Raw genomic sequence first — 26,856 nt, 5'->3', positions numbered from 1 at the left:
CTAACCCTGTTTGCCCTGGAGTTAATGACTTTACTCCACAACCCAGTGTTGAAATTCAGCAGAAGGGGAGTTAGTATGACGTGGAAAGGATAGGAGCTCCACAAGGACCAAATATATCTGGGTACGGGTTTTTTTTCTGAAATTGTTTCTCCAACCAAGGACCATGTATGGATATAACCTAGAACCTTTGCTCGGACAAAACTCATGGTAGCTCAGTAATCAATGGGTTTTCCATAGTAAGGGGAACAGGGACTATTTCTGACAGGAACTCAATAGCAGGCTCTTTGACCTCCCCACCCCCCAAGGGAGAAGCAGTCCTGCTAGGCCACAGAGAAGGACTTTGCAGCCAGTCTTGAAGATACCTGATAAAAGAGGGCCAGACGAAAGGGGAGGAGGTCCTCCCCAATCCGTGGACTTGGAAAGGGGCAGGGAGGAGATGAGGGAGGGAGGGTGGGGTTGGGAGGGAATAAGGGAACAGGATACAGCTGGGATACAGAGTTGATAAAATGTAACTAATAATAATATTAATAATAATAAAAAAAGAAGAAAAAAGACTTTCCTTCCAGACTGGAAATACTGCAAATTAGTATGCTTGGGTTTTCACTAGCTTACATTCAAGTGTCTTTATACACTGTTTAGTTGTGAGCAGCTACTCCATGGGTACATTTGACTTAATTGCTGAACTGGCAGATTCTCTGTGGTGTGAGTTTTTCTTTGGAAATGAGCATATATCTATTTGCCTGAGATAAGACACCAGTAGTCAATGAGAGAAATTACGTTACCTATTTAGCATAGTGAATGAATAAGTTTACTGAAGTTATTCTCAGGAGCAGGAATCACACAAAGGCAGTCATAGTACTAAAATTCCCAGTCCAGTATGAATGGTGTTGATACTGGCGTTGCTTACTCCCGAGTCTTAGCAAGCTCTCCTCCAGAATCGAACATTCCAAATCTAAGGAAATTGGCATAAACCCTTCATTCTCCTTTCCTTTGGCTCTCACCATAGTTCTGCCAACTCTTCTTCAATGTTCCTAAGCCTATGGTAGGATGATATTGATAATGATTATCTTCCTTCCTCCATGTTAGAACATCAGATGACTGTGTAAGAGGAAGAACTGCTTTGTGGAGATAACTCAGTTATGAGTCTCTGCACTATACTTCCACCTGCAATAAAGAAGTTTTCCTCAATGACTAACATTTAGGAGACAATTTGGCAAACTTATACATTCATTTAACAGTACAAAGCAATGGTCTCCATGGGGACTTTGACATCTGTCCCTGGGTGACAAAACAAAATATGAGTTTCATCTTGTGAAAGGACCTTAATTCCAGTTAGAGAGCAGTGAATTATAGCCATAACAGCCATGATTGCAACAGTGAGTATACCTTACCTGAATTTAGTAGCATAGCCTGTAACATTTATAGTCAATCAAAATTATAGGTGAAAAGTGCACTTGCAAAGGCTACATTATACTTTTGATCACTTTGAAAATTAATCTACAAGGGAAAGTATTCTTCTAGTCTGCCTCATCTTAATTTCTCCATGTCCCTCAGCCAAAGATGTTGTCATTAGCAATATGATTTTATGATCAAGTTCTGCCATCTAACCCACAGTATGGGTGATAGTCTTTAGGATTTGTGGGACTTGGGGGTAGCCCACAATTTATATGGAGTCAGGTCACCTCTGGCACAAGAATTTTTACTTAGTTTTATGTTCTCTGATGAGACATATTCTATCACAATACTGCTCTTTGTTCTTTCAGCTGTTTTACAAACTTACAAGACTCTCAAGTTTTAGTATTGCACAGTGAACTTTTAAAATGAGGGTACATAGGACATCTGACACCCACCACCATTCATTCTATCTAACTTCTAGTTGGTCACTAAAAAGGAACCGTTAGCAAGGCCTATCAAAACACAGTCATCTTATCTATTCTGAAAGTTTTTTCATCAAAATGGCAATATCTGTGCAGCAACATAGAAGGAGACTTTACCACTGTTGCTCTCTGCTTCACACAGACATATTTTATGTGTTCTCATCCTCCTCAATCATCTGCTGCATTGCTGTACATCTCCACTCATCTGCCTTGTGGTGCTAAGCTCTATTCAACCAGCTCTGCCTAGTGCTGCCAATGGTTTCTTAGTTCAACAGACTAAAACAGAACCATGGTTCTTTACTGTCCACTGGCTACACCTGACATGTCAAATGGCCCCAGGATGGCTAAACATTTTGTACACATCTTATGAATTTTATGATACAAAGGGGGGGGGGAAGAACCCCACTCCAAATCAAGCTTATTTTTTCCTTCCATGAACATCTGCTAAGACTTTTAAGGCATCTAAAAGCTTCCTAGCACAGCAGTTGGATTTCTTATTTTTTTTTCTTTTTTTTTCTTTTATTTTATTTTTATCAGTTACATTTTATTAACTCTGTATCCCAGCCGTGTCCCGATCCCTCATTCCCTCCCAGTCCCTCCCTCCCTCCCTCCCTCCCTCCCTCCCTCCCTCCCTCCCTCCCTTCCTCCCTCCCTCCCTCCCTCATCTCCACCGTGCCCCTTTCCAAGTCCACTGATAGGGGGGACCTCCTCCCCATTCATCTGATCCTGTTTTATCAGGTATCTTCAGGACTGGCTGCAAAGCCCTCCTCTGTGGCCTAACAGGACTGCTCCTCCCTTCGGGGGTGGGGAGACCAAAGAGCCAGTCATTGAGTTCCTGTTAGAAATAGTCCCTGTTCCCCTCACTTTGGGAAACCAATTGGTTACTGAGCTACCACAGGCTACATCTGAGTGGAGGTTCTAGGTTATATCCATACATGGTCCTTGGTTGAATGTCAGTCTCAGAAAAGACCCTGTGCCCAGATATATTTGGTCCTTGTGGAGCTCCTATCCTTTCCCCATCAGACTAACTCCCCTTCTTTCTTATGATTCCCTGTACTCTGCCAAAGGTTTGGTCATGAGTCTTTGCTTTGAAAACACTGCTAGTTAGAGTCTTTCAGATGCACTCAGTAGACTCCTGTCATACGTTCAATGCACATCCCCCCTGTCTTTCTAAATGAGGATTGATCATCTTACCCCATGTCCGCTCAATTGATTATCTTTTTTAGGTGTATAGATTTCATTATGTTTATCATATCTTATAGGTCTATATAAGTGAGTATATCCCATGTTTGTCTTTCTCCTTCTGGGATATTTCACTCAGAATGATCTTTTCTCAATCCCACCATTTGCCTGCAAATTTCATGATTTCCTCCTTTTTGATTGCTGAGTAGTATTCCATTGTATAAAAATACCACAATTTCTGTACCCATTCCACCATTGATGGACATCTGGGTTGTTTCCAGGTTCTGGCTATTACAAATAGAGCTGCTAAAAACATGGTTGAGCAAGTGTCCTTTTTGTGTACTTGAACAAACTTTGGGTATATACCTAGCAGTGGTATAGCTGGGACTGGAGGAAGCACTATTCCTATTTGTCTTAGAAAGCGCCAGATAGCTTTCCAGAGTGGTTGTACCAGTTTGCATTCCCACCAGCAGTGGAGCAGGGTTCCGCTTTCTCCACAACCTCTCCAGCATGTGTTATCGCTTGAGTTTTTCATCTTGGCCATTCTGATGGGTGTAAGGTGATATCTCAGGGTCGTTTTGATTTGCATTTCCCTGATGGCTAATGAGGATGAGCATTTCTTTAAGTGTTTTTCTGCCATTCGATATTCCTCTGTCGAGAATTCTCTGTTTAGCTCTGTTCCCCATTTTTTAATTGGATTACTTGGTTTGCTGCTTTTCAGCTTCTTTAGTTCTTTGTATATACTGGATATTAGTCCTCTGTCAGATAAAGGGTTGGTGAAGATTCTTTCCCAATCTGTAGGCAGTCGTTTTGTTTTGATGACGGTATCCTTTGCTTTACAGAAACTTTTCAGTTTCATGAGGTCCCATTTATTGATTGTTGCTCTTAGAGCCTGTGCTGTTGGTGTTCTGTTCAGGAAGTTGTCTCCTGTGCCAATGAGTTCTAGGCTGTTCCCCACTTTTTTTTCCAATTGATTTAGGGTATCTGGTTTTATGTTGAGGTCCTTGATCCACTTTGACTTTAGTTTTGTGCAGGGTGATAAATATGGATCTATTTTCATTTTTCTGCATGTAGACATCCAGTTGGTCCAGCACCATTTGTTGAAGATGCTGTCTTTTTTCCATTGAATGGAATTGGCTTCTTTGTCGAATATCGAGTATTCATAGGTGTGTGGATTTATTTCTGGGTCTTCTATGCGGTTCCATTGATCCTCCTTTCTGTTTCTATGCCAGTACCATGCAGTTTTTATTACTGTTGCCCTGTAGTACAGCTTGAGATCAGGAATGGAGATACCTCCAGATGATCTGTTGTTGTACAGGATTGTTTTGGAGATTCTGGGTTTTTTGTTTCTCCATATGAAGCTGATAATCTTTTTTTCAAGGTCTGTAAAGAATTGAGTTGGTATTTTGATGGGGATTGCATTGAATCTGTAGATTGCTTTTGGCAGTATGGCCATTTTCACAATGTTAATCCTACCAATCCATGAGCACGGGAGATCTTTCCATCTTCTGATATCTTCTTCGATTTCTTTCTTCAGAGACTTGAAGTTTTTCTCAAACAGGTCTTTCACTTGCTTGGTTAGGGTCACACCAAGGTACTTTATGTTATTAATGGCTATTGTGAAAGGTGTTGTTTCCCTAATTTCTTTCTCAGCCTTTTTGTCTTTGGTATATAGGAGGGCTTCTGATTTTTTTGAGTTGATTTTGTATCCTGCCACTTTGCTGAAGGTGTTTATCAGCTGAAGGAGTTCTCTGGTTGAATTTTTGGGGTCGCTCATGTATACTATCATATCATCTGCAAATAGTGACACTTTGACCTCTTCCTTTCCGATTTGTATCCCCTTGATCTCCTTTAGTTGTCTTATTGCTCTGGCTAGGACTTCAAGTACTATGTTGAAGAGATATGGGACAATGGACAGCCTTGTCTTGTCCCTGATTTCAGTGGGATTGATTTAAGTTTCTCTCCATTGAGTTTGATGTTAGCTATAGGCTTGCTATATATTGCCTTTACTATGTTTAGGTATGTGCCTTGTATCCCTGATCTCTCCAAGACTTTAAACATGAATGGGTGTTGGAGTTTGTCAAATGCTTTTTCGGCGTCTAAGGAGATGATCATGTGGTTTTTCTCCTTCAGTTTGTTTATGTAGTGGATTACATTGATGGATTTCCGTATGTTGAACCACCCTTGCATGCCTTGGATGAAGCCTACTTGGTCATGGTGGATGATATCTTTGATGTGTTCTTGGATTCGGTTTGCAAGTATTTTATTGAGTATTTTTGCGTCAATGTTCATAAGAGAGATAGGCCTAAAGTTCTCTTTTTTTGTTGGGTCTTTGTGTGGTTTAGGTATTAAGGTGACTGTGGCTTCATAGAATGAGTTTGGTAGTGTTCCTTCTGTTTCTATTTTGTGGAATAGCTTGAGGAGAATTGGAGTTAGCACTTCTTTGAAGGTCTTGTAGAATTCTGTGCTGAAGCCATCTGGTCCAGGGCTTTTTTTGGAGGGGACACTGTTAATGACTGCTTCGATTTCCTTGGGAGATATAGGGCTATTCAGTCTTTCTACCTGATCTTGACTTAGTTTTGGTAGATGGAATCTTTCAAGAAAATTATCCATTTCATTCAGATTCTCAAATTTTGTAGCATATAGGCTTTTGTAGTATGACCTAATAATTGTTTGGATTTCCTCAATGTCTGTGGTTATGTCCCCATTTTCATTTCTGATTTTGCTGATCTGGATAGTTTCTCTCTGCTTTTTAGTTAGTTTGGCTAAGGGTTTGTCTATCTTGTTGATTTTCTCAAAGAACCAGCTTTTTGTTTCATTGATTCTTTGGATAGTTTTATTTGTTTCTAGTTGATTGATTTCAGCCCTTAGTTTGATTATTTCCAGCCGTCTGCTCCTCTTGGGTGTATCTGCTTCTTTTTTTTCTAGGGTTTTCAGTTGGGCCATTAAGTTGTTTGTATGTGATGTTACGAATTTCTTCTTGCAGGCACTTAGTGCTATAAATTTTCCTCTGAGCACTGCTTTCAATGTGTCCCATAAATTTGGGTATGTTGTGCCTTCCTTTTCATTGAATTCTAGGAAGTCTTTAATTTCTTTCTTTATTTCTTCCTTAACCCAGCTGTCATTGAGTAGTAAGTTGTTCAGTTTCCATGTGCGTGTCGGCTTTTTGTTGTTTCTGTTGTTGTTGAGGTCGAGCTTTAGTCTATGGTGGTCAGATAGTATACAAGGGATTATTTCAATCCTTTTGTATCTGTTGAGGCTTGCTTTGTGGCCCACTATATGGTCTATTTTGGAAAAGGTTCCATGTGGTGCTGAAAAGAAGGTGTACTCTTTTGAGTTTGGGTGAAATGATCTGTAGACGTCTATTAGGTCCATTTGATTTAGGGATTCTGTGAGTGCTTTTATTTCCCTATTTGGTGTCTGTCTAGTTGATCTGTCCCTTGGTGAGAGTGGAGTGTTGAAGTCTCCCACTATTAAGGTATTAGGATCAATGTATGATTTAAGCTTTAATAATGTTTCATTTACGAATGTCAGTGCTCTTGTATTTGGGGCATAGATATTCAAGATTGAGATGTCCTCTTGGTGGATTTTTCCTTTGATGAGAATATAGTGGCCCTCCTTATCTTTTTTGATTAACTTGGGTTGAAAGTCTATTTTATTAGATATTAGGATGGCTACTCCAGCTTGTTTTCTGGAACCATTTGCTTGAAAAACAGTTTTCCAGCCCTTTACTCTGAGGTAGTGTTTGTCTTTGTTGCATAGGTGTGTTTCTTGGATGCAACAGAATGTTGGATCCTGTTTCCTTAACCATTCTGTTAGCCTGTGTCTTTTTATTGGTGAGTTGAGTCCATTGATATTGATAGATAATAGTGACCAATGCATGTTAGTTCCTTTTGTAATGGAGTCGATGATCTAACCCTGTTTCATTGCTTGTTTTCTTTTCATTTTTGTTGGGACATTATCTGTATGCCCTGTTTTCTTGGGTGAATTTGTTTTCATTGGATTGGAGTTTTCCTTCTAGTATCTTCTGTAGGGATGGTTTGCTGTGTAGATATTGTATAAATTTAGTTTTGTCATGGAATATTTTGTTTTCTCCATCTATGTTGATTGAAAGCTTTGCAGGGTATAGTAGTCTGGGTTGACATTTGTGATCTCTTAGAGTCTCCATGATACTTGCCCAGGCCCTTCTGGCTTTCATAGTTTCTGATGAGAAGTCCGGCGTGATTCTGATAGGTCTACCTTCATATGTTACTTGGCCTTTTTCCCTTGTTGCTTTTAATATCTTTTCTTTGTTCTGTAGATTTAGTGTTCTGACTATGATGTGACATGATGTGTTTCTTTTCTGGTCTAGTCTATTTGGAGTTCTGTAGGCCTCTTTTATATTTATGGACATCTCTTTCTTTAAGTTGGGAAAATTTTCTTCTATGATTTTCTTGAAAATATTTTCTGGACCTTGGAGTCTGGAGTCTTCTTTTTCGTGAATTCCTATTATTCTTAGATTTTGTCTTTTCATAGCATCCTTGATTTCTTGGATATTTTGTGATTGGAACTTTTCTGATTTTACTTTTTCTTTGAGAGAAGTATCCATTTCTGCAAGTGTGTCTTCAGCTCCAGAGATTCTCTCTTCCATCTCTTGTATTCTGTTGGTGATGCTTACTTTTGTGGTTCCTGATCTTTTCTCCAAGTTCTCCAGTTCAAGGGTTTTCTCATTTTGTGTTTTCTTTATTGATTCTAATTCTGTTTTCATGCCTTGCACCATTTCTTTCATGTGTATGAATTTGGATTCCTGTCTCTCTACGATGGCCTCTATTTCTTTTTTCATTTCCTTCTTATATGCCACTAATTTTTCCTCTACTTGTGTATCTATTTGTTTGGCTATGTTTGCCTGTGTTTCTTTAAGGATATTGTCTATTTCTTCTTTCTTTGCCTCCAATTGACTGGCCATCTCTTTGAAAGACTTGTTCATTTCCTCCTTATGAGCCTCAAATAATTGGGCAAGCATGGCTTTAAAATCATTTTCCTGTGCTTCTGCTGAATTGGTGTATCCATCGATTTTGGGGTTTGCTGGTGAAGTCATGATGTCCTGATTTATGTTGGAAGTGTTCTTTCGCCTACCTCTGGCCATTGGCTTATCTGAAACCTTCCCTGTTTGTTTTTGGATTCTGCAGATCAGACTGGTGCTGTCTCTCTCTGGTGTCTGGAGAGTTCTTCAGGAATCTGAGCACTCTCAGCGTGTGCTGAGGACTAGCTGTACCTGTGGGAGGAAAGTACGCAGGCGCAAACGGGGCAAATGCAAGCGTGTGTGCGCGCGCGTGTGTGTGTGTCTGTGTGTGTAAGTGTGTGTGGATGAGTTTCTCGAGGGACAGAGTGATGGCTAATGTTGAACCCTTGAGTGTGTGGGAGGGGCTCTGCACTGTATATGTCGCAGGCGCTAATGATGATCGCAGCTCAATTTCTGGCATTAACTGTCTTAGCTCCTCAATCAGGCCCACAGGGCAGGAACTTCAATGTCCCTAGTGCCCCTCTGTTTCCCAAAGTGGGTATGTGGGTGGGAGGGGGGTTCGATGCCTGGCTTCTGATTTAGAAGGACCCAGGATCTGGGGAACTGCAGATTCTCAAGGGTGCACTCACTTACAGGCAGGTCTCTTGGCCGAGATCATGGTATCTGGGGCTCTCTGCTCTCTGGTTTGGCCCTGCTTCTTTGATGTGTTCCGCCAGTTCTGTGCTGCTGTCACTGCCAGGTTCTGAGGTCTTGCTGCAGCTGGAGATTTCAGGGTGGTCACTTCAGCAGGGATGGGGTAACCAGGCTCTCTGTTCTCTGGTTTGGCCCTGGTTAGTCTTAAACTGGAGGGCTGTGGTGCCCCGCCAGTTCAGTACTGCTCCGCTGCCATGTCCCGCTGTAACTGGAGACTGGGTTGCTAGTCCCAATGCTTTCTGGGAAGTCCTGGGATCTCTTCGTTGTGCTCTCCAAGCTTGGGAGGCCCAGTGCCTGGTGTGTCCAGGTTGTATGACGTTTCTGCCTGGTTTTTCGGTGAGTAAATAGCGTATTCTCTGTCACTGTGGGATTGGGCGGGCCGTACCGTCAGTGATGGCGATCCTGCGGAGCTAGTATGGTGTCTAGCAGATTCGCGCCCTGGGAGGATGGTGCAGCCTCTGCGCGAATCTGGGACTCCGGGGCACGTACTGCTGGCTTTTGTCTGCCGCTAAAGTGCTTGGGGCTCCGTCTCAGCGGCTGTATACCCCAGGCAGTTAGGTCTGCGCTGAGAAAGATGAGTCCGCTGTGCCTCTGTGCCAAGGAGGAAGGAGGTCTGGGGGAAGGGAGTGCAGCAAGAACAAAGGATCTTTTCTCTCCTTCCCCAAGCAAGTCTCCGGGTGACCGGAGGCCAAAGTTTTCACCTCCTGCGATGTTCTCTGGTGTTCAGAAAGCCTCGCTGTGGTTTTCCTGGGTTGGGGGTCCTTCCATTCTCCAACTCAGAAGATCAGGTATCCCACCGCTGCTCAGAAACTGTGTGTGCTAGTCGCCATCTTGGCTCCGCCCCCCAGCAGTTGGATTTCTAATAATTTCTTGTTTTGGAACTCTAGCTTGATATTAGTCTTTCTACATTTACCATCCAGTGATACTAGCACATCTTTTTTACAGCTTTGACTTTCTTTGTTCCCCTCTTGATTACTATAACCACCTTAGAACCTGGTTTATAAGTCACACAAAATCATTCCTGTCTTCTAAAACTTCTTTACCTCATAAATGATTCAGTTTTCCATAGGACTTAGCAAATTTAATGGCTCATATCTGATCCAAGCCAACTATTAAATCAACATCTTTCTGGAATCTGTGAAAAAAGTTCTATTAGATGCAATTAACTGGATATCAAATGCTACCTTTCTAATGCTCAGTTTCCTAGACTGCCCTTCTAGTATCTTTCAACCAATTAAATCTTACCTGTTAATAGGCAGATATCATCAACAGCCTTTGCATAATGGCCCTGAAATTCTGACTCCTATTTTTGTATTTTTAGATTATGCATTCTTTGTTTCAAGGAGAGATATAAAATTATAATTATTATTTCTTATAATTATTTAAGATTATTATTAATATTATTATTATTATAAGATTTCACAGCATTTAGAGTGATTATATTCATCAGTCTGTCCCACAGCCTCATTAGCAAGGTTATAAAAAATCTTACATATCTTGTTTATTTGTTTAAAAGTCGTACCCAATTCATGTCAGATGCAGAATATTCCTTGATTATCATTGTTTCTCATACTGAACTATTAATAAAAGTGCTGTCTGCCTATCAATTGTGAAATTCTCTTTCTTTCTGTTGAAAATCAGACCTAGTGCCATCTTCTCTCATTTTGCCATAATCCACTCATTACTATTCTTTCCATGAGTTTCATGCTTTTGCATCCCAGGAAGAGCCACCCTAAAGCTCTTTCTTAATGCGATTCCTCTCTTATCTACCATGCTCTTTCTAGAAAGAAACATGAACTCACTTGCATATCTTATTTCATATAGCAAAGGACAAGCAATGGATGCCACAGAGTGCCTATGGTCTCCTCCACCACATGCTACTTTCAGGACTGTAGAATATTTTCTGTTCTATCAACAAATTGGTGGGCATTCTGACACTCGCTTGATGGATTCCAATAATAAATGGTGCCTGCTACCATATACCAAATAGAAGATGGCCACGCTGTGATTCCGTCTACAGATACTCAACTCCCAGACAGCTTACCCTTAGTGGCATATCCTACTTTCCATCCCAGGGAGCATGATACCACCACTACAGCAAGAAGGCACATCATGCCATATTATATGAAGAATCCCATATTGGGATTGCCTCTACAAAAATCCATTCTGACAAACACAAGCCACTGTTACATGCCCCACAGTCTATCCCTGGAGCCACATGCTGTTCTTTTCCAAATCATCTCTGGTTAAGTCAGTGCCTTATGACTTTTCCTGGATGGTATAAATAAGTTATCTATTCACTTTGGGTAGAACACTATTGATTAAAAAAATGATTCTACCCATGTCCAACTTACTGAGCAAATGAGTTTACTGGAGTTACAAGAATGTCTTTGAGAAGTTACTAGTAGGTACATGGATTAATCAAAAGCAACTATATAAAAAGCCCATACACGGGGAATGGCTACTACTTGTACACATGGAGCTCCTTGAGCAAATCCTTTAGCTCATCTTATCTGACTAGAGAATCTTTTCTACTCTGCAATTGTTGTTGCTTGTATAGCCAAGGGAGGGGGACTTGGGAAGATTTTAAGTTTTCTGAGCTTCTTGAGGCTTTTTAGTTTTGTTTACCTAGTGAATTTCAATGTGCCTTCCAGCAGAGAACATTTCAATTCAGAGGAGATAACCGCACAGCAGCAGTACTATGTCCCCTTCAAAATTCTAACACAGTAAAAGCGTACCTTAGACCACACATAGCAAATATATCAAAAAGTAGCAGGGCTTTGGAATAAGAAAGGGTTTGGTGAGAGGTGGGAAATGATATAAGAGAAAAATAACAGATAATATGAGTAAAATAGAAAGAACTCACAAATTCAGCTACAATGAAAAATTTCAACTTCTTTTTTAATGTTTTAACTTATTTTTGAGAATAATTTTATTTTGAAAATACATTTTTTGAGAATTCATGTTGTGAATACATTTTTATCATATTCTTTTCCCTCTCCCAAATTGCCTTAGTTGCTTTCCTCTCCTTATCTATGCAATTTTATGCAGGAAACAACCTAGGAACCTACCACAGAGGGCCTCTGAAAGCCTCTGCCCTTCAGACTATCAAAGCAGATGCTGAGCCTGATGGGCAACTGTTGGGCAGAGTGAACGGAATTTTAGGTAAGAACTGGGAAATAGTAAGAGCTGGAGAGGACAGGGTCTCCACAAGGAGAGCAACAGAACAAGAAAATTTGAGCACAGGGAACTTCCCAGAGACTCATACTCCAACCAAGGACTATTCATGGAGATAACCCAGAACCCCTGCACAGATGTAGCCCAGGGCAGTCCAGAGTCCAATTGGGTTACATAGTAATGTGAAGAGGGACTGCCTCTGACATAATCTGATTGGCCTGCTCTTTGATCACCTCCCTCTGGCGGGGAGCAGCCTTACCAGGCCATAGTAGAGGACAATGCAGCCACTTTTGATGTGGACTGACAGACTAAGATCAGAAAGGAGAGGAGAACCTCCCCTATTAGTGGACTTGGGGAGTGGCATGCAAGCAGAGGGAGGAAGGAGGGTGGGATTGGGAGGGGAGGAGGGAGGGCTTATGGGGGGATGCAGAATGAATAAAGTGTAATTGATGAAAACTTAAAAAAAAGGGAAAAAAATAAAAAACAAAACAACAACAACAAAAAAAACAAACAAACCACAAACCAAACAAAGAAGCAGCAACAAAAAATAATGATAACATGGATGAGCAACCAGAAAAAGATCTACCTTGAGGGTGATTGGAAAATGAATGTGGAGCACATGCTTTATTCTCAATATATGACTTAAATATGATTTTTTTTCCAGTGAACAATGGGAGAAAAACAGAATCAACAATGTGCAGTTTGGTGAGTGGAGCAAAGAATGGGGCTGGGAATCATCTCCTCTGCCTTGTTGTGTCATTCTCTTGCTTAAGCACTATACCATCTCACTATGGTTTTTATGGTAGTGTACTTCTCACCTACAGTCTATTTTGTTCTCTATTCCTGGTAAAGGTGGAAATATGTGAGTGGCAAATTTTGTTGTCATGAGAATTAACTACAATAGGGTAGATTTATCAAACTTCAGCTGTCAGTCAAAGACGTTTATTGGGTGTTAAAATGCCCACTCTTCCCACAGCATACTGACTAACATTATCGGCTTCCGGAACCAGCCAGCAAAACTTCCATTCCTTCTTCCTTAAGTTTTGGTAAGAATTCGTATAATTAGTGATATTTGTTTGAAAGGGAGAACTGAGTGAATGTGAAACCAAAGAGGATGCTGCAAAAGAGGCTACCAAGTTTCTTCACCAAGTGGAACTCCACATACTGAATGAAAACTCAGCTACACCAACAAAGGGTGAAAACTCTGTATTTGGTAAGAAACAGCAAGTTGAGTTATACAATGCCATAGAGAAAAGTGGGACCTGGTACACTCATGGCCTATGAAGTATAGAAGGTGTTATTTTCCAGAATTGAAGGCTTGGTAAATAAACCTCCCACATGAATAACAATCTTTACTCACAAGAAAGAATCAAGGATGAGTTAATCACATTTCATCACTATCACAGAATACCTAGTCATAACCACTTCAAGCATGAAATGTTTACCTGGTGGGGGTTGAATCACAGTTTTCCACTTGGTTTGATGACAATGGGTCTATGCACAATGAGACATAGAATCATGGTTCTATCAAATTGTAAACATAAGTCAGATACAGCAAGAAATGGAGTTCTGTTCAAAGACAAACCAACAGTAGCTTACCTCTTACAACTCAATCCACACTATAGTTTCTAGAATCTTACAAAGATATGATCAATATGTGAATCAAGTTATAAGTCATTAAAGGAATGGTATTAGAGGCCTCAAAAAGAATCCAACAAAGTCCTGAGGCATGAGGTACACAATACTTGGTAAGATGTTTACGTAGCAGTGCCTGCTCCAGGTGTGTACAGCACAGGAGTTTTGGAAGAGGCTCAGGAGAAGGACACCCAATGTTCTTTGCAATCTGGCTCCTTTCCTATGTTAATATTGATTCAGTGTTCTCCAGCTCTTGTTCTTGTTATGTAAAACAACTGATTAACTTAATTTTCAAGATCAATCAATGACCTTTCATTAGCCAGAAAACTGAGGACAAAACCTTCAGCATGTGGGCTTTATTAGGAAGCATTTCATAGTCAAAGAATTAATGACAAGTGGATAAATCACCCTATATGTGATTACAAATTTGACTGATGAAAAGTATATAAAATCATACTCTCAAATAAAGGAATTCTCCAGCAACTTGATTAGTATTCTATTATTATTATTATTATTATTATTATTATTATTATTATTATTATATTTGCATCAGAACACATTGTTTCATTGTTTTCAGTGTATGAAACTAAGAAGTGCAACAGAATGACTCTTCTGGAAGCTGGCAATAACACAATGAAGATTGACTGCACTCTTGCTTTCAAAGAAAACAAGACTAGAGGTGATATCTTAATATGAGCATTGTCTTCTGTCAAAGTGACTGTACAAGGGACATGTACTCACAGTTTTCAAGGGATAAGGGCTCTAAGAATAGGTAGAAAAGATCTTCCTTGACTCAATAGATATGCACGGTGATGAAACTGAGGGTCTCTCCTAGGGACAACATCTTTTGCAACATACATTAAGGTAATAACAGAGTCATGCTGCTGTGCTTTTTGAACAAAGATTACCTTGTCACATTTCAGTATGCTACCATACTAACACTCAACGGTGCCAGGAAATCATTGCCTTGACTATCATTGCTTTTGAGACTTGTTTTCTAAACTCACCTTAAAAAGGAATTACTCAGTTGCCCTCAGCTGCTCTCTATCTTGGAAATTTCATTATTTAAAAAAAGAAAACCACATGGCAAATACTCTAGGATTGGCACTGGAGCTGTTTGTCATAGCTATCCAACTTTTCTGTGTGTGTCTGTGTGTGAATTCAGGCATAGATGATGTTCAAGGGCCATAGCAGTATCAATAGAACTTCCCGTGAAAAGACAGAAGGCAGGCTGTGTTTGACATCATCTTTAATAAATGTGTCAAGAAAGAAAGGAGGAGTAGGTGGATGTACAGAAGGAAAGAAGAAAAAAATGCATATGAACAATTTCAAATAGAAGTATCTGGTTATCATGAAAAAGAAGTCAGGCCTGCTGTATTTACTCCACAAATTTCTAATCACACCCATACCATTCCTCCTCATTTTAAACTATAAATGCAAAAAAGAAAAAGTTCTAGAACTGAGTTGATTTTAAAATGAGAATAAATGATAACAGAAGTGGTGATCAACATTGGTCTAAAACAGGAGATGGGTCAAAGGCTAGCCAAAGAGCATTGCTCTCTGATTTGGCATGACTGCTTCCCTTACTTATATTGGGGAGAACATTCACTAACCATTCTAATTTCCCTGTACTGCAATTCGTATCTTAAAAGGGGGGCACTAAATATAGGCTCAACTGTCTCAGTGATAGAATTCTGTTCTGGTTTTAACCTCCCAACATCATTTGGTAGGCAGATATCATCTTTAATTTTCTGTTAGGAATTCTCCACCACTGTCAGATTTCTTTTTTAAAAAAAATATTTATTAATTATTTATTCAGCCTTCTGCCTACATGTGTGCCTGCACACCAGAAGAGGGTACCAGATCTTGGTAGATAATTATGAGCCACACATGTGGTTGCCAGGAATTGAACTAAGGACCTTTGGAAGAAAAGCCATTGCTCTTAACCTCTGAACCATCTAATCACACACTGTAAGATAAAAAAAAAAAACAAAAAACAAACACATGGATAATTGGAGCTTGGGTATTTAACTTCTATAAATTAATTTCTGTTTCCATGAAGATGAAAATAAATGAGAGGAAAATGAGAGGGAAAAGTAAGCTGGAATGAAAGAGAAAGGGGAAAAGATGAGGGAGTGAGGGAGATGTACAGAGGAAAGTAATGTTTATCTACAAAGAAAAGAGCAGCAATGAACTGAGAAGGAATTAAGTAACTTTGAGAGAACCTAAGGTGCTAATCATCTTTTTCCTTAGTTTACTTGTCCTTTGGAGCACAGGTAATTGCTTATCATGTTTTACAATACACATAAGCATGCACATGTGCACACAACACACACATACACACTATATAATATACATACACATATACATACACACAGATATCTATCTCTGTCTCTATCTATATCATCTATATCTATATATCTGTGTCTTTATCATCTGTACCATTTATATCTATCTATCTATCTATCTATCTAGCTAGCTAGCTATAATGGTTTTACGCACACATACATTGTCTTAGTTATGTCTCTATTTCTGTGATGAGAAAAATGACTTGGGGAGAACGCGTTTATTCTATTTGTGTTCCAGGTAACAGTCTTTCACTGAGGGAAGTCAGAGTAGAAACTCAGGGCAGGAATCTGGAAACAGGACATGAAGGGGTTCTCTGTATGGGCTTTTCTTCTATGGCTTGCTCAGGCTGCTTTTTTACAGAACCCAGAACCACTGTCTTAGGGATGCCACCATCCACTCTAGACTCTCTAGACTGGATCCTTCCACATAAATCATTCACTAAGAAAATGCTCTACAGGCTTGCCTATAGCCTGGTTTTATGAAGACATTTTCTCATTTGAGGCTCCTCCATCTCCAATGACTCTAGTTTTGTCAAGTTGACACAAAACTAACCAGAACACACACACACACACACACACACACACATATATATATATATATATATATATATACACACACATATACATACATACTCACACATACATATATAATACAAATGTGTGCATATGCTGTGTGTGTGTGAAATTCCATGCCTACCACTATCTATAGTGTGTTGTACATGCAATTGAAGTTATGCTCATGGGTAATTTTAATAAATACGTTATGTTTACTACATGATCCTCATGTAAGACATTTGTGTACAACATGTAAAACATTCGGTAATGTCTGATATGATTTCTTTTATTTTGTCAGATGATACTGCTGTTGCTCTTATTACATATAAGTCTCTTGGAAATATTCTAAATGGATCCTTTTTTAATAACAAAGAAGGAATTCAGGAAGTAAAACTGAACTCTCTTATTGTTAGTGGTGCCATTTGTTCAGAAATCAAACCTGTCCTGTCTGAACCTGTACTCCTGACTTTACAAAATATTCAGGTGAGCTTACTCTTAAAATGGCATTTAAAAACTGTTTTAAGATTTATTTTTATGTCATGTGCTGGAGTGTTTTGTCTGCATGGACTTCTTTGCACTGTAGGCATATAGTGGTCTGTGAAGACACAGATAATATCAGATCTCCTAGAACTGGACTTCCTGACAGTATGGGACAGAATATGGGTGCTAGCTATGGAAACAGGTCCTCTGTAAGGGCAGCTAGTTCTATTAAGTGCTGAGAGATCATTCTCTCTGTGAAATGCTTAAACAGCTCTAATTTTTTTTCAGAAGGGATGAAATCTAAATGTGATCCTTGAAAAGTAGGAGAAATTATCAAGCTTGTGTAACTTTACTACTGTTATAGTCCATATTTTATATCAATAATCAATAAATCATGGTTCAAAAAGGAGTCCATAGGCACCACCTTTCCTGGTGGAAGGATTCTTGTAGGAAAACTATGTTTTCAGTTATGGCCTTAGGTTCAAATGAATACTTTAAAGCCTGTGGTCACACACATGATTCAATTTAATTTCAGTGGCAATTGAAATAAAACAAGAGACTTTAATGTTGGCAAAGGAAATATGTAAAGCTATGGTCAGTGAAGCTGCGAGTAAGGTTAAAAAAGGTGAGGAGACACACTAATGAAAATATACTTTAAACATATGGAACTGTGAAGAGAACAATAAATATAAGTTAAATGATTTTTAAAATTTCAAGTGTGTGTATTGATGAGAATGTAGAAAAAAGGAAACATTTTCACATTGTGGTTGAGATTATCTATTGTCTAGCCATTAAGCAAAATGATATAGAACCCATCAAATTAAGAAAGAAAACTGCAGTGTGATCTATTAGTCACCCTACTGCTTGAATCCAAAGTTGGAAAGGTGCTGGAAAGATATTGTGCTCCCATGATGGTAGCAACATTACTATCATCAACAACCAAGGCTTCAGTGAAAAATATATCCATAGAGGACAGGATATGTAAACAAAATGCAAAAAAATATAATAAACTATTTTATAGCTTTGGGTAATATAGTATCAAATAATCAGCTCTGAAAATATTCATACAAGTAACACTATATAGATTAAGCAGTTTGTGTTTAGGAATATATATCTATATACATATACAAATGTGTTATAACAAAGAATAAGGGAAAAATAGGCCATGAATTTGAAAGAGAGCAAGGAGGGATGAATGAGAGTGTTTAGAGGAAGGGAACAAAGTAACATATAAGCGAGGCTTCTTTAAAAGAACAGAAATAATAAAATAACAGAAAGCTAAGGATCAAATAGTTGTTCAGTTACTTGGTCAGTCATTTAGCTCACGAGACTGGATGTCTCAGGAGTTCCAGTCTGGTGCCACAGTTCCAGGGATGCCCTAGACATCTGCTGGTCTTCAGTCTGCACTGGAATCCTGAAGAAGTATGTCTTAACACCAGAGCAAGAGTGTCTCAGCACCAGAATAGATGGACTTGCCAGCAAGAGTGAGGACAAAGATGCAAAAAACAGTAGCATCCTTCTTTCATGTTTGTTTTATGTGGGCTGTCAAATGTGGCTCAGATTTGGGGCATTCTCCAGACCTCAAATAATGCAACCATGAAAAAATTCCCTCACATGTATGCCCAAGTACTTTGGTTTTAGTTAATTACAGATGTAGTCAACACAGGGGAAATTATGTCATTATAATTTTAAAAATAAAAGTAGTAATAAAAGAAGCAGATAAACAACCTTGCATTTCAGCGCCTCAACCTGAAGGTTAACTCCAACAAAGCCTTCATGAGCACACTCACACTGGAAAGCAAAAAGTAGAATTCATAGTTTCTGTACAACAGTGCCTTCTACAAAATGTGAGAGAAATGGGGAAACATGAGCCAAAAAGTACAAACTTTAAGTTATAACACTTTGTAGACTTTTTAAAAGATTTATTAATTACAATTTATTTACTTTGCATCCCAGATGTAGCCACCTTCCTTGTCCCCTCCCAGTCCCACCCTTCCTACTTCTTCTCCCACATTCCTCCCCAAGTCCACTGATAGGGGAAACTTAATGAGACTTAGCAACAGTAGGAGTGAATCTTGAGATTATTAGATGCTTTTATTAGCATAAATTTATATATGATAATGATTAATGATGATGTTTTCATACATTTACATAATGTGTTTAACTCATATTAAGCCCCCTATGGTAATGTATTTTGGTATATCTGTTATGTCACACTTTTCCTGGGGAGATGAGAACAAATATTTATTCACCTCAGATATATAACCCATGGCAAAGCAAATTCTAACTCAGTGAAGCAATGGACTTGTTAAGATAAAGGAAAGGGGCTTCTCCTAGGAGCACAATATGAACAAGACAGGTTCTCACCAGAAGGACCAACCCAGCATAAGTGAGGTCTCATGAGACCTGGAACCTTGTCTGTCTCTAGATGCAGGAAGTTCAAAGAGTCTTCCTTTTTCAGCCAATCTCACAGGTTTTATAACCTTCAAGACAGATGGAGCATTGTGAATCAAAACTTTCCTGAGACATCTGAATTGTTTACTTACTGAATCTCAAGGATGGAATGTTTCCACTCAAAAGACATTCTTTTAACACATACTGGCTTTATATTTTTTCAATTGAAATATAATTATCTCATTTCTTTTCTTCTATTTCCCCCTTTCAGTTTTCCTGCACAGATTCACCTTTGCTCTTTCTCAAATTCCTGGTCTCTCTCTTTTTAAAATTTTTATTGTCTCATACATTAATTTCAAAAAGTTTAGATAGCCAAGATCGTCACTAAAATTAAAGTGGAAGCTGATAAATATACTTATTAGCTTGACTCTAGTAATCCTTGTATTCCGTGTACTTCTATGGGTACATCTCCAAACTTAAATATATACCTTTTTTATTTGTAAATGGCACCTGAAGAATAATGGGAATGAAATCCTAAGTCACCTATATACATCCATAAAGGAAAATTATTATCATGCTGAATCCTAAGAAGTCAATGGGGCCATGAGAATTGTTTGGCATACTAAGAGTTAGAGGTAGGAAAGAAAAACTGGCCTCTTCCAAGAAAAGCCTGGAGCAGAAAGGAAAACTGACAGTGACAATTGATATCTCTCTTCAAACAGTGATCTCTCATATCACCACCTTTCTCTCATTGGTTTCTTCAGTGAAAAGAAATTGAGTTAATTCTCTGGGCACAGAGATATTTATAGAGATAAAGCATGAATAATGAAACAAAAATCTATGTGAGTTGAGAGGATACGAAATGCTCCCTCATATGTTTTCTCAATAAAGTCTAGGTGGAGAAGTTATAATCCAGGTGCAGAAATAGCAGAGGGATCAGGAGGAGCTAGAAGAGAAGAAGATGACAGGGAAAGACAAGTACTAAATCACTATGCTAGTTAATGTCATAAATCCTAACTAAAGTTGAATGAAACTTGGAATAATGAAACAGAAATCATATTCTTTCATACCTTTTTTTGCAGCCCATTGACTCAAGAGCAGAACATCTCTGTGTCCACTGGGAAGGATCAGAGGAAGGGGGAAGCTGGTCTACTAAGGGATGCTCTCATGTGCACACCAATGACTCCTATACCACTTGCAAGTGTTTTCACCTGTCCAGCTTTGCTGTGCTTATGGCTCTATCTCTTAAGGTATAAAGTCTCACAGGTCCCAGACATGAAAGTTTATTTTAATAGGTATCTATAAAAATACCTAGAAAGAAACAGTTAAAAGGCTGCAAGTTTAATGACAGATTATTCCAAAAAACATTCATAATAGAATGAGTACAGTGTTGTTGCCACCTCTGTTATTTCACTGATGTCTAGTTAAAATATTGATCATGAGAGTTGATTCAACTGACCTGACTGGGTAGAAATATGTCAAACGCTGTGTTAGTTACTTTTCTGTTACTGTCATAAAATAATGTGACTAAAAGATATCTAAGACAGAAGGTTTATTTGGTCATCTGGTTCCAAAAGTATGTAGTCTATCATGACACAGAAAGTGTGGCATTGCAAGCAGAAGCAAACTGAAAGGTCAGATTTTGTCTACAGGGAGGAGGCAAACAAAGAAAGGGGCCACAGTTATGAACCCTTAGAGCTTTCTCAGAGAGACATATGCCCTCTTGAAAAATAGTACCTCCTAGAGGTTTTATAATCTCTCCAGAGTGCACCACAAAATAGGGATTAATGTGAAAAACACAAGCTGATAGGGATTTTTCACTTCTGAGCACCCAGAAAGGTGCATAGGTAGCTTTACTCCCCTGATATACCTGCCAAATAAAATCTCAAGAAATACCAGTAGTGGTTTGTAGAGGTGAAATGAGAATAGTAGGGGTACCAATGCACAGAGTATTTATAAATTAATTACTACTTTGTGTACATAGGGCTTACACTATCTCTGAAAGATGCTTGGAATCAGTGCAGAAAACGTGGTACAGGGTCATTATAACTGATGAGTGTTATAGTTTGAGTATACACAAGACTTTTGTTCAGTGATTTTATATTTTAATTGTATCCAGTGGTACCATTTAATGAATATTTTATAGTTTAAGAAAAACAAAATCTTACCTCAATTCTTTTAAAAATTACATTGGTGGAAAAATCAGGTAGGTGGGTTAAGCAAATCTGAGGAAAATCTGACTGTTTTATAAATTTGTCTGGAGTAAGCAAAACCCATCAAGAAAATCCTGCAAATGTTGGGAAATAGGGTTAGCAGACTTGAATGTGGTAGGAGCTAAGGGGGTCTTGAATTGGAAGCATCATTTAACTTGAAAGATATTTAGGTATACAGATTTTAGTAAATTTATCCTATCTTATAGGTCTACTATCCACTTATAAGTGAGTATATACCATGTGTGTCTTTCTGCTTCTGGGATATCTCACTCAGGATGATCTTTCCTAGATCCCACCATTTGCCTTCAAAGTTCATGATTTCCTTTTTTTTAAATTGCTGAGTAGTATTCCATTGTAAAAGTACCACGATTTCTGTATCCATTCTTCTGTTGAGGGACATCTGGGTTTTTTCTAGGATCTGGCTATTATGAATAAAGCTGCTGTACACCTAAAAAAAAAAAAAAAAAAAGAGGACCTGGGAAAATGATCAATCTTTACTTAGAAAAACACATGGGATGGACATTGGAAATAGAAAACAAGTATCAGGGCAGGAGCCTAATACAGAGGGCCCCTGAAAGACTCTACCCAGCAGTGTATCAAAACAGATGCTGCGACTGATAACCAAAACTTGGGCAGAGTGCAGGGAATCATATGAAAGAAGAGGGAGTTACTATGACCTAGAGAGGACAGGAGGAAAAGACCCAGGGGTCTTTTCTGAGACTGATACTCCAGTCAAGGACCATGAATGGATATAACCTAGAACCCCTGCCCAGATGTAGCCCATTGCAGTTCAGTATCCAAGTGGGTTCCCTAGTTAGGGGAACAGGAAATGACTCCGACATCAACTCAGTGGCTGGCTCTTTGACCTACCCCCCCCCCCCAAAGGAGGCACAGCCTTGCTAGGCTACAGAGGAGGACACTGTACCCGGTTCTGAAGAGATCTGATAAGGTAGGATCAGATGGAAAGGGAGGAGCACCTCCCCCATCAGTGGACCTAGAGAGGGGCAGGAAGGAAGTGAAGGAGGGAGGGTGGGATTGGGAGGGAATAAGGAAGGGGCTATAGATAGGATACAAAGTAAATAACCTAATTAATATAAAATAATAAAATTTTAATTAAAAAAGGTATTTATATTCAAACTGCCTTGGTTGAACCAAACTGAATCAACTGGCCATCATCAAAGACTCATCATTGCCCTGTGAAATTTTTAGATATAAACTGCATCTCAGGTAACTAAGGTTGAAGGAAACTCACCTAATGTCTCCTTGTCAACATGAAATCACAAAGTCACCAAAGATTTCATTTACAAATTAGAAAGGAAGAAGTCAAAGCATCACTATTTGCAGATTATATGATAGTATTCATGAGTGACCCAAAAAATTCTACCAGGGAACTCCTACAGCTGATAAACACCTTCAGCAAAATGGCTGGATACAAAATTAACTCAAAAAAATCATTAGCCCTCCCCTATACAAAAGACAAAAGGGCAGAGAATGAAATTAGTGAAACAACACCCTTCACAATAGCCACAGATGACATAAAGTACCTTGGTTTGACTTGAACGAAGCAAGTCAAAGATTTGCATGAAAAAAATTTCCAGTATCTGAATAAAGAAATAGAAAAAGATATCAGAAGATGGAAAGATCTCCCATGCTCATGGCTTGGCAGGATTAACATAGTAAAAATGGCCTTCATACCAAAGCAATCTACAGATTCAATGCAATTCCCATCAAATTACCAACACAATTCTTTACAGACCTTGAAAGAAACATTCTTAACTTCATGTGGAATAACAATCCTCTACAATAAAAAGATCTTCTGGAGGTATCTGCATCCCTGATCTCAAGCTGTACTATAGAGCAACAGTTATAAAAATTGCCTGGTACTGGCATGGAAACCAACTGGTGGATCAATGGAATCAAACTGAAGACCCACAAATAAACGCACACTCTTAAGGACATCTGATTTTTGACAAAGATGCCCAAAACATACAATAGATAAAAGATAGCATTTTCAACAAATGGTGCTGGTCTAACTGGATGTCTACATGTAGAAAAATGCAAATAGATTCATGCTTATCGCCCTGCAGAAAACTAAAGTCCAAGTGGATCAAAGCCCTCAATATAAAACAAGACACACTAAACCTGTTAGAAGAAAGAGTGGGGGAAAGCTGTGACAACATTGGCACAGGAGACAACTTTCTGAACAGAACACCAACAGCACAGGCTGTGAGATCAACAATTAATAAATGGGACCTCATGAAACTGAAAAGCTTCTGTAAAGCAAAGGACACTGTTGTCAGAACAAAACAACTGCCTACAGCTTGGGAAAGGATGGTCACCAAACCTAGGTCTGACAGAGAGCTAATATCCAGAATATACAAAGAACTTAAGAAGTTGAACAGCAACAAATAAAGTAACCCAATAAAAAAAATGGGGTATAGAGCTAAACAGAGAATTCTCTGTAGATGAATATCAAATGGCAGAGAAATACTTAAAAAAAATGCTCATCATCCTTAATCATCAGGGAAATGTAAATCAAAACAACCCTGGGATTTCATCTCACACCCATGAGAATGGCTAGGATCAAAAACTCTAGTGACAACACGTGGAGAAGATGAGGAGAAAGGTGAACCCACTTCATTGCTGGTGGGAATGTAAACTTGTACAACCACTTTGGAAATCAATCTGGCACTTTCTCAGAAAATTAGGAACAGTGCAAATTTAAGATTCAGCTATACTACGCTTAGGCATATATCTAAAATATGCTCAAGCATACAACAAGGACATTTGTTCAAACATGTTTGTAGCAGCTTTATTTGTTATAGCCAGAAGCTGTAAACAACCCAGATGCCTCTCAGTTGAAGAATGGATACAGAAATTGTGGTACATCTACACAATGGAATACTTCTCAGTAATTAAAAACAAGGAAACCATGAAATTTGCAGGCAAATAGTGGGAACTGGAAAAGATCATCCTGAGTGAGGTATCCCAGAAGCAGAAAAACACACATGATATATACTCACTCATAAGTGGATATTAGACATATAATATAGGATAATCATACTAAAATCTGTACACATACAGAAACTAATCAAGAAGGAGGACTCTGGGTAAGATGCTCAATCCTCATTCTGAAAGGCAAGAGGATGGACATCAGAAGAGAGGGATAACAGGAAACAGGACAGGAGCCTACCACAGAGGGCTTCTGAAAGACTCTACCCTGCAGCGTATCAAAGCAGATGCTGAGACCTATAGCCAAACTTTGGGCAGAGTGCAGGGAATCTTATGAAAGAAATGGGAAATAGTAAGACCTGGAAAGGACAGGAGCTCCAGAAGGAGAACAACAAAACCAAAAAATCTGGGCCCAGGGTTCTTTTCGGAGATTGATACTCCAACCAAGGACCATTCATGGAGATAACCTAGAACAGATGTAGCCCATGGCAGTTCAGTGTCCAAGTGGGTTCCATAGTAATGGTAACAGAGGCTGTGTCTGACATGAACTGATTGGCCTGCTCTTGATCACCTCCCCCTCAGGGGGTGCAGCCTTGCCAGGCCACAGTGGAAGACAATGCAGCCAGTCCTGATGAGAACTGATAGACTAGGGTCAGAAGAAAGGGGAGGAAAACCTCCCCTATCAGTGGACTAGGGGTTTTGGAGGGGAGGAAGGAGGGAGCTACAGGTGGGATATGAAGTGAATGAACTGTAATTAATAAAAAAAAATAAAAATATGTTTACAAAAAAAATAAAAATAAATACAAAATACTTTATCCTAGGGCTAAATATGACTAGCAATGGTCCAGGAAGACAAATTCAGATTACTCTAAATATCATGTTTTTATAGTAAGAGAACAAAGAAAATAATGGATACGATCAATTCAAATACAGTGGTGAACATGGTAGGTGGATCACAATGCAGCAGGAAAATCTGATACAGCCTTAGATGCTGTTGACCTTTTGAGCTTTTGGGTTAGTAGAAGTTAGAGATCTGCTTGTGGGTTTTAAAATAATTTACATATTTTTAAGAATGCTATGTAATACATAGATGGGTAAAAGATGCTATTTATAGGACTAAAGACAATTAAAATAATGTTACTGCTATTCTACAATGTTCCCACGCTATAGAGTCACAGGTTTTAGTCAATCAGGCAGCCTTGTATAATGTAACTTACTCTGTAGTTAAAACTTGTATTCTGCTGTTTCATTTTAGCCTATGTTTATTAAATATTATTCAATGGCCATAATGCTGTGTATTTCCACATGCTGTTTTTGTTTAGTCAATATTTATTAAATGAATAACATGTGCTAAGCACTAATCTCAACCTTGATGGAACAACAAAGAAGACATGGCAAGCTGATGTTCATGGTAACTGTAGTGTAAACCTAGAGACTCTGAAATATCCTTTTGTTGTTCATAGGAGGACTCTGTGCTGTCAGCCCTCTCTGTGATCACCTATGTGGGACTGAGTTTTTCTCTCTTCTGCCTGTTCCTGGCTGCCATCACCTTTCTCCTGTGCCGACCCATCCAGAATATCAGCACCACCCTCCACCTGCAGCTCTCCATCTGCCTTTTTCTGGCCTACCTCCTTTTTCTCACAGGCATCAATAGAACTGAGCCTGAGGTTGGTGACTGAATCAAGTTACTTCTTTGTCCTATTAAGTCATAGCTATCTTTCCCTGAACAAGTATGAAGAAATAGAGTTTTATCGGTAGAGATGTTTTGGAAGGAAATGCAGGATGAAAATTTCAGCTCACTTTCTGTGCAGAATTGAAAGGATCTGTATATTTGTCTGGTCATCTTAGAATCAAGAACCTTTGTAACAGTAGTGACACCCTCCAATATTCTTTGTGTAGGTAGTATCTGTGTGCAGTGCACGGGCATGAATTTACAGGTGTCAGTTATATGTCTGTATATAGCAGTCACAACAAAGTGTCAGGTGTCTTTCTCTTGTGCATTCCTTATTGCCTTGAGACAGGTCTCTCACTGAAACAGAAGCTTTTCATTTTGGCTGGGATGGCTGGGATGTACCTGTTTCCCTTTCCCCGTAGTTCTGGGGTTGTAGGCACCTACAGACCTGACCAATTTTTATGTTGCTGCTGGGGATTTAAACTCATGTCCTCATGTTTGCAAAACAAGTATTCTTACTCACTAGGTCATGTCCCCAGCCATAAGTAAGTTTCATGTCATCTGTTAACAGAGGTCAACAAATAGCTTTGAAGCATGCCAGTTTTACACCTACATGCTAAAGGTGCCTTTGTTATCATCTATGCACAGCTTCAAAGTCATCCTTTAGGCCTAAAGG

At 39.1% G+C, this 26,856-nt stretch overlaps 1 protein-coding gene across 7 annotated transcripts in view; it reads left to right on the top strand.

Annotated features, from left to right (window-relative positions):
* Nucleotides 1-26,856, top strand: part of LOC110564769 (adhesion G protein-coupled receptor E4-like) — a 101,502-nt gene that overhangs the window by 39,304 nt on the left and 35,342 nt on the right. For all 7 annotated transcript variants that reach the window (XM_060370926.1, XM_060370920.1, XM_060370921.1 and 4 more), the window contains 7 exons: nt 11,806-11,919; nt 12,596-12,636; nt 13,015-13,144; nt 14,144-14,245; nt 16,768-16,952; nt 20,426-20,593; nt 25,972-26,175. In XM_060370926.1, coding sequence (XP_060226909.1) covers nt 11,806-11,919; nt 12,596-12,636; nt 13,015-13,144; nt 14,144-14,245; nt 16,768-16,952; nt 20,426-20,593; nt 25,972-26,175 — 944 coding nt within the window. The remainder of the gene's footprint in view (nt 1-11,805; nt 11,920-12,595; nt 12,637-13,014; nt 13,145-14,143; nt 14,246-16,767; nt 16,953-20,425; nt 20,594-25,971; nt 26,176-26,856) is intronic.

The sequence above is a fragment of the Meriones unguiculatus genome, chromosome 17, assembly GCF_030254825.1.
Source record: "Meriones unguiculatus strain TT.TT164.6M chromosome 17, Bangor_MerUng_6.1, whole genome shotgun sequence".
NCBI lineage: Eukaryota > Metazoa > Chordata > Mammalia > Rodentia > Muridae > Meriones > Meriones unguiculatus.
The sequence above is the reverse complement of the archived record's forward strand: the minus strand, read 5'-3'. Positions and strand labels throughout refer to the sequence as shown.